Source organism: Rhipicephalus microplus, chromosome 7, assembly GCF_043290135.1.
Source record: "Rhipicephalus microplus isolate Deutch F79 chromosome 7, USDA_Rmic, whole genome shotgun sequence".
NCBI lineage: Eukaryota > Metazoa > Arthropoda > Arachnida > Ixodida > Ixodidae > Rhipicephalus > Rhipicephalus microplus.
In genome coordinates, this window is record NC_134706.1 from 83,968,689 (window position 1) to 83,977,066 (window position 8,378).

Below are 8,378 nucleotides of genomic sequence, written 5' to 3' on the forward strand. Positions count from 1 at the left end.
TATATGAAGCTGTTCCGGGGACACAACACTGTTTTCAAAAGCGTACAAAAACTCCATAGACTTTGTTTGGCAGGATAGTCCTAGTCCTTATGTGCATTTGTTGCTGCATTTTGCACAGTTTGCGTTCAACAAAGTGTAACGGTTTACTACTCGTGGAACACTAGAATTTATTTTCATTCCTTCGTTGAAGCGTGGCACACCTTGGAAGTGTAACAGTGTGGCGTTGAAGTTTATGCTTGAAGTGTGATTGTACAGCAGTTGCAAAAAAAAGTACTAATTGTTGTACCTTGCTGCACTAACAGATTTGTATTGAGCTGTGCACTTTGTGACAACTGGTACACGATATTCTCAAGTTGGCTCCTAAGGCACAGATTATCTTATAATGGTTGGCCATGTGCGGGAGCCGATTTTAGTATTGCCATGCAAGTAGGTGAAGCCCTGAGCCAAATGCTGCGTGTTTGTGCATTTACCTGAGTACATCCTTTTTCACACTTGGTGATCACTGAGGACAATGCTATTGAAATGGGCTTATGGGTGCCTTTTTTGCGCACTGTTTTGCCGACTTGACTCTGCTCACAGGAACTGTACAGACTGGAGAAGAATTAAAACAAAGTGCTTTCAGAACTCCTTGTGGTTATTATTGTCATGCTCAATTTGCAGCCGTGGCGGCGATGTTGCGATGAAAGTGAAGTGCAAAAATGCCACTTTTCTGGGGTTTAGGTGAGCACTGAAGGATACCAACATTAACCTAGAGTATTCCATTACAGCAACTGTATCAGGACTTCGACACATAAAATGCCAAAATTTAGCTAAGCTATCCGTTATTAAAGACGATAGCTTTCTTTAGGATACCTGAATGCAGAAGTTTTGGTCTGTCTGTCCGTCTGTCACTAGAGTTAGCCACTTGGCCAAAGTTAAACACTTTCTCAATGCCCAGCCATCTTCATCTGGTGGCTTCGTTCATACTTGTGAACATTGTCGATCAAAAAGCAAATATAACGCATATCTGAGGTGCAACATCAATACGTAAGGAATAGGTGGTGCGTTTCTTTACTAGAAAATGCATAGACATGTAATTCTAAAGACTAGTATTTTTTACGCTGCGCTGACGTTATGCTATGGAAAAAAAAAAGCAGCCGTTTTCTACACTTTGCCAAGATTATACGGTGCGGCTACCCACAAGTGGCTCTGCTTTCTACGCAAGTTCGTTTCCTGGCATTACTGGCATATGGCATCCATTATCTCGCACAGTGCCTCCAGACAGAAGACTATTGTCTTTCGATGACATTTGCAGCCAGGAACGAAGAAACATAGCCAGTTTTTTTCACAAGAAGCATGTAGTGAAAGAGAGCACTGCCTGTATTTAACTCGAGGCTTATCGCTCACTGCATCGCCTGCAAGAACTGCGTTCATACTCGGAACTGAACTTACTGACGGGCATTACAGGTCAGTAGTTCAAAACGCCACGTGACCATCAGCTGTGACTTTTGGTGAAACCAGGAAGATGTGTTCACAAATTCTTCAGTTAGATGCTGTACATCACTTGCCATGAAAAGTTTTGAATGATGGCACATATGTGGTTACTGCAGCCGTGTGCAATGTTAAGCTAACTAGTGTTTGTCTTGGAGTGCTGCTCCCGTATTTCAGAAGCTCTACATGAAGAGGACTACTTAAACAAAATATCACCTACTATAGCTGTTTGAAACAATGCATTGCATAGATAGGTCGCATCTGCAGGGCAACAAAAGTAGCTTAGAAGTGTGGCAGCTTGGGATAGTTGGTATGGCATGACGATAGTTATAGCACGAGAACAAAACGACGACACAGAGACAGCGCTCGTGTCTTTCGTGTCCTTCTTGTCTCTGTGTCGTCGTTTTGTTCTCGCGCTATAACTATCGTCAAAACAAAAGTAGGTTTCGAGAACGATATTGACGCTGATCTGCATGACAAATAAAATTCAGAAGAGTTTTCGTTCTACGATGCTGTTCCAATTAGGTAGGGACCACCAGGGGTGTCTCGAGAATGAATTTCTTGAGACCAACCCCATCGCTGTGGCTTGCCCAATAAAGTGTTATTAATTGCTGTAGGCAAGAAAATACTAATGCCAATATCATTTACCAATGTCACAAAAGTTTATTCCTTGAAAACTGCAGGCCACATGTTTAAAAACCCTGCTTTATACAATAGCAAGTCTCACGATATTAGCACGAACAATGAATTCTGGCTCCGTTCTACACTTGCGTGGTCGGCCACTGTTTGTGTAAATTTTATGCAAAAGTTGCTAATTTTCACCCTCACTGTTAGGCAGAAAACCAGTATATCTTGGCTTAAGATTCAACTTCTAATGTCTTATATATTATTTTAGGCACCCACTTGGTAGAGAGCACATTATTATTGTTTTGCCAAAGCCTTTTTGAGTGGCACAAAATTTCATGGTGCTGTGGTGTCCGAACCAACCCATTACAGAACAGCCGTTTCTACAAAATTGATCAGATGTAACTAACCCTTCTTGTATTATTCTGCATACTTCTTACATGAATTCGGGAAATTCATAAATTATCATCTCGATTTTCAAACACTACAAATAAAGCAGACATACACGACAAAGTTGAAACATATCCAATGTGCTGAAACACGTGTTTAGGTAGCTGCTTACCTGTGTAAGGAAGCATAACTTTCTGTAGGCCACAGGTAATTATTGGCACTTTTTATATGATTAGTTTTAAATATGCCTTAGAAAGTAGAGAATGAAAAACAATCATAGTCTGCTGGAAAGAAGAAGCAATGAATGCGATGACAATAAATTATAATATTATACAAAGTAAGCCTTGCAGCTAACTCTTTTGGATCTATCTCGCATAACTCAACTAAATGCTGGTTTAAGTTAATGTGGCCGTTTCAGGGACAGGGGCAGTTTTGTGCTGTTGGTCTTCTGAGCGAGAAGCTTTGAGAGCACTGTAAGTTTACAAACCAAATAGCGTGCACGACCATACCCTTATGAACAATGTTTCCCGCTGCTCAAGCAACGCACACCCCCCACCCTTTGCTGATGCCCTTTTGACCGATAAAAAAAGGCCGAGGGCCTTTCCTCTGCTTGACGAGCTGTAGACTGGAAGCCTCGCACGTGGGGCAACGCTATCACATGCAACCTTTGTACGATGGAGCTCATTTCATCTTATCCCCAGCTCTTGTGCGCTTTTACTTGCGCTTAAAACATGCAATGCATCACAGGATGTCATCAATTTGTATACTTTATGCAAAATATTGTGGCCACGGCAAAAACCAACTGCATGTCCATATAATTTTTGCAATAACAAAAATGGAAGCTGTGTCACAAAAGTGAAAGTCAGTGCAGTGGCAACATGTATAACAGACAATTTGAGAGCCCACTGGTTCGTCTGATTAGAGCCACTGTGTATCCATGTGGTGGTTGAAGGTTATTAATGACTATGTTTCGAAAGCTGCCAGACTGGTTTGTCCAGTGGCACAGTGAGTGTGTGCATCATACCAATTGATTGATTGACATGTGGGGTTTAACGTGCCAAAAGCACCATATGATTATCAGAGATGACGTGCATCATACCAAGAATTCACGTTCGGGATCGAGTACCGTTTGCTTTCAAGCCAGAGCATGCACTCCATGCGAGATTTAAAATGGTCACATCTTAAAATGCAACAATTTTACTGAAAAAACAATTCATTTTTTCGAAATTACTATGCCTAACCAATCACTTGTTACACGACCACCATTGTCACCATTGACCATGCACAGCAACTATTATGTAACTTTTGAGCCACCTCGTCATCTGCAGCTTTGTAAATACCACAGTGTAAAAAAGGAAGCTTAGGTGCCACCCCCTCTAATGGGATTTAAACCTGTGTCAGTGACAATGTGCACTTGAACATTTAGAGCATTAATCACAGAGCTATCATGCAACAGTAGTACTGGGCAATTACAGCAAGGCAAGGCCTTGCATTTCACTCAGCCATCAAGAGCAGTGCTGCTTGTGCACATACTCTGGAGGCCATAATTGGTTGATATTCTAATGGATTAGGTCTGCTAGTGTGGAATTCGACAATGCTTATGAACAGTGTCGGTAGCACATTCCCAAGAATGATTATAACCCTCAAACATGGCCCATACCCGAACCAGGGAATAAGGAGGTAATGAATGTTGCCAGCACTGCCGACAATTATACCAATGGGAATGTAGCAGCGACAATTCAGTGTAGTTTATACAGTAGAAAAAGCATGATTATTTACCACGAAGTGCCTTTTCTATGCAGGAGCACTGCAAATGTACAGTGAAAACTACGTAACTGGACTTTTGTAGCCAAAACGGCAGCATACAACTCTTAAGTTACAGTCGAACATTGTCACAACGGTTGGCTAATCATCACTCTATACCTGCAGCCTCGCTCATCGAGCCTGAACAGCAAGTCTCCTTGCACACAGCAATTGTAGCAAAATCAGTGTTTAGCCAAACATTGATTTACGGAAACACTGAATGATGGGAACAGTGCAAGGAAACACCAAGTTTGCAGGTCATCTTCCTGCTCCTGAATGGAACTTATCTGATTCACAGAGCTGTACAACTAAATTGCTCTACATGCTATCATTTTGCCAATGAATATTACATAGTTGCATTACCACACCTCTCACTCCTAATGAACCGTCCAGCGACCACTGGGTTCTTGTCCACATTGAATGCTAATGCACTAATTTGAGAAAACATGTAAGTGAAAAATATGGTGGTGGTGCTTACCGCAAGAAAATGCTGCCATCATAAAAAGTAAATTTGGAGTCAAAGCACTTTCTGAATTCTGCTCTCATGACATGAGGCTTCGTTGTGTATTTATTCACATGATTGTAGGTTGACCCATTTTGTCTTAATTTGAAATCTGAAGTCGGTGGGGTCGACCTATATTTGAAAACTAGTTTTGGCAGTCTCCCTGAAAACGCTTCCCCCCACATAAACTTTTTTGCACAGCTTTCAAGCAATGGCGTGAAGCCATCTTGGCACACCGGAATGAAATTTTTTTAGAGCAATTGTAAATAATTGAAATGTGCTAGTGCACCTTCTTCTTACTTTTTTTTTTTTTTTTTTGCCGTGCGATTTTAGGAGGGCCGACCTACATTCGAGTTGACTTACATTTATGTAAATATGGTAATTATTGAGTCGACAACTGTCCAATAAAGTGAGCAAAAGACTACCGCAAATAACGCTGCTGTAAATAACTGCAAGTTTTCAGTTCATTTTCATGCCCTGGGTACAAGAAAACAGATCGGATCGCAACATTTCCCACCCCAGTGAACCACTAGGCTTTGGAAAGAAAAGAGAACCAGCAAAAAAAAATTGTCATTAGTGGAAATGCTGCTTTGTGGCAGGTGACAGTTGTGTGTCAGAAATAAAGACTGGTAGTTATACATGAATTTCAGAAATCAGTCCTACTAATTCACTTCTCTGCCGTTATTTTTATTTTTTTGTAGATGTCGCTTTTTAGGTATTAATCCGCGATGATAGCCTAGTGGCTAAGGCACTTGGCTGCTGACCCGCAGGTCGCAGGATCGCATCTCAGCCGTGGCAGTTGCAAGTTGCATTTTCAATGAAGGGCATAATGCTCCAGGCCCGTGTGTATAGATTTACTTGCACGTTAAAAAAACCCCAGGTGGTTGAAGTTTCCGGAACCCCCTCCTTGATGTTGTCTCTTACAAGCATATGGTGGTTTTGAGAAGTTAAACCCCAACAATTACATTACTTTTCAGGTATTATCAACGATCAGAGTGACACTCCACATGCATTATCAATAACCTCAGCTAGCTGCGATCAGTAGATTATAAGAGCAACTAAGAAAGTGAGTGAATGAGATCAGCAAGAAGTCGTGGATCTAGCTTCCAGTAATTCCAAGAGACATTCTCTGCATGGACGGGCGTTGCAAATTCAACGGCGAAGAACTTCATAATAGCAAAGCATTATTCTGTTAGAAAAAATTTGAATGGCGATGTTTGCATTGATTATGGCAATGAAGAGCACAATTGTGGAAAAGAACATACTGAAAAATGAGCATAGTTCAAGGGTGTACAGTGTAGATATACTTTTTAAAGAAATAGGAATGTTCAAGGATAATGATCACTGAATCTCGATCCAAACACATTCTCTCAATTAAAGCAATATAAAGTTTGGTGATTGCTGTGTTGGGGCAAAAAGTTTGCCTATCATAGACTGGCATACATATAACACCAATTTGAAGCTAAGCACTCCAGGAACACATCCGCTTCAATTGGTTGAAGCATCATGGCACAGCATTGAGGGAATAGCACATTAGCAGGGGTAATGGGTAGCACTTCACTGCATCTGCAAAAGAAGTCAGGATTCTCAAGTTTGTCAAAAAAATTGAGATGGTGTAATGTTAGCATAATCACTGGCACTTGTTTAATTAAGGGCAGAACAGAACCTTAGCTGGTGTCCTTTTATCAACATCCCGAGGGTTTCAGAATGCAGCAAAAAAGACCAAGCAGTTTACCTCGCAAAACAAAAAAAACAAAGCAGTAGACAGAATGATATGGAATTAGTAGTTGTGAAATTATAATTCCTCAAAACTGTGTGTGTTGTTACATTTTTTTTTATTTTGCAGCATCTTAAGTGTCAGCTGTGCAATCAATTGCACAGTGCAGCCAAACTAACCTTGTAACACGTCTAAAGTTGCACTTTGAAGCTTTTGGCAGTTATGATGAAAATTTGGTACTTAAATTTTCAAAATAACTGTAATGCGTCCTTCAGCTAGATATACAAATTTTTAAAGAGCAAAATGCCGCGGTAGAATTACCACGCTGACGTAGCTGGGTGCAAAAGCACGCTGATAAAAGATTTGCTGTATGAACTATGTACAATGCTCCAAGTACAAAAAAAAAAAAAAAAACTTGAAACAATGGGCACGCTCGTATCAACAAGGTGCGCATGCTACGCTGCATTATGGCCAAAATTTATGGTCCCACCGTCGAGACAGGACTTTCGAATCTCCCGATAACAATCGGTGAGCTTCGGCACCACTGTAAGTAGCGCAAAACAACGCAACAATTTTTTTTCTAGCCGGCAATTCTCACGAACGTCACGCGTGCAGCTGAGCAGCAAATCACAACCCTGGAATGGAGTCGCCATCTCGGTACTACAAGGCTCGTTGCCTTCTCAGACGGTGCACGGAGTGAAGTCTTCGTTAGCGTTGGAAGAAAGACGCGGCTCGCATCCTGGACTGGTCGTCGTACCGTGACGCGCGGGTGTAGGTGCCCAGCGACGAATTCTTCCTCCTCTTGGCGTTGTCGTCTTCGCCCTTGACGAAGAGGACGCGGCTGTTTTCGCGCCGCTTCTCCTGAACCACCGACAGGGAGCTGACGTTCTTGGCCAACTCGTTCACCTGAGCCATCACGGCTGCCGGGTAGGTGCACCCGAGAAGCTCCACGTTGGCGAACGCCTGCGCCAGGCACAGAACCCGATTCTCGCTGAACCGACCCTGGTTGGCGACGATGAACTCGCGCCGCAATTCCCAGTGCTCACTGCTCTCCCAGGGCTGGCGGTATTCGTCGATGGGACGTTGCATTTTTTTGCCGACGACGATGTCCAATACACGATACCGGACAAGCCAGGCGGTGTTGTAAACCGGTCACACGATGTAAACCACTTCGCGTCGACTGATTCGTTCTCTACGTGACTGCGAATCAGGCAGACTTAACCGACGACGTAATTTATCACGCTGCCGCGTGAGACTAAACACTATAAACGCGACGCTCCGCTGCCGATCATCAACCCAGCAACAGCAAGCGGTGTTGTAAACAAAATGGCCGCTTTCATTCCGAAGCCGTTGTCAAAGCTGGAAACAAAGTCGGTGACCACGCGACAGCCAGTGAAAGCGAAACCGCTCCAAGTTTCGGTTACGAAACCGACGCTCTTTCTTCCAAATTCTCTTATTGCGCCGCTGAAACAATATTTTTTTCGAATATGGGTCACAATCGTTTTGGGTGTTCAAACAAATAGTGTCGAGGCGGCAAGGTTCTATTTGGCGTTGCATAAATCTGTTGCCAGACTTTGGGGTGGTTGTTGCCACACTGCCGCTAAATTTGGCAGAATATTTTTCTTCTGTAGTTGTGGCTTTTTCGTAAGAGTTTGGTGCTATCCGCGGTGCACTTCTTGGCTGAAAATTTTTCTCCTGTAGTTGTGGCTTCTCCGTAAGAGAGACAGCAAGAGAACGCGCTTCGACTTCTGTAATGGGAGGTTCATTCCGTTAATTAAAACGGCCTCTTAATTGCGCCGCAGCACCGCGCTCGACTTCTGCTAGGCTCGGTTCATTCCATTAATTAAAACGGAATTGAAACGGCCTCTTAAT

The 8,378-nt window shown here is 42.7% G+C and overlaps 1 protein-coding gene across 1 annotated transcript; it reads right to left on the bottom strand.

The window, feature by feature from the left end:
- Positions 1-2,110: 2,110 nt before the first annotated feature.
- On the bottom strand, positions 2,111-7,934 carry LOC119179473 (uncharacterized). Its single transcript, XM_037430551.2, has one exon. It carries the CDS (start codon positions 7,593-7,595, stop codon positions 7,215-7,217), a length of 381 nt encoding a protein of 126 aa, XP_037286448.2. The 5' UTR covers positions 7,596-7,934; the 3' UTR covers positions 2,111-7,214.
- Positions 7,935-8,378: the final 444 nt, after the last annotated feature.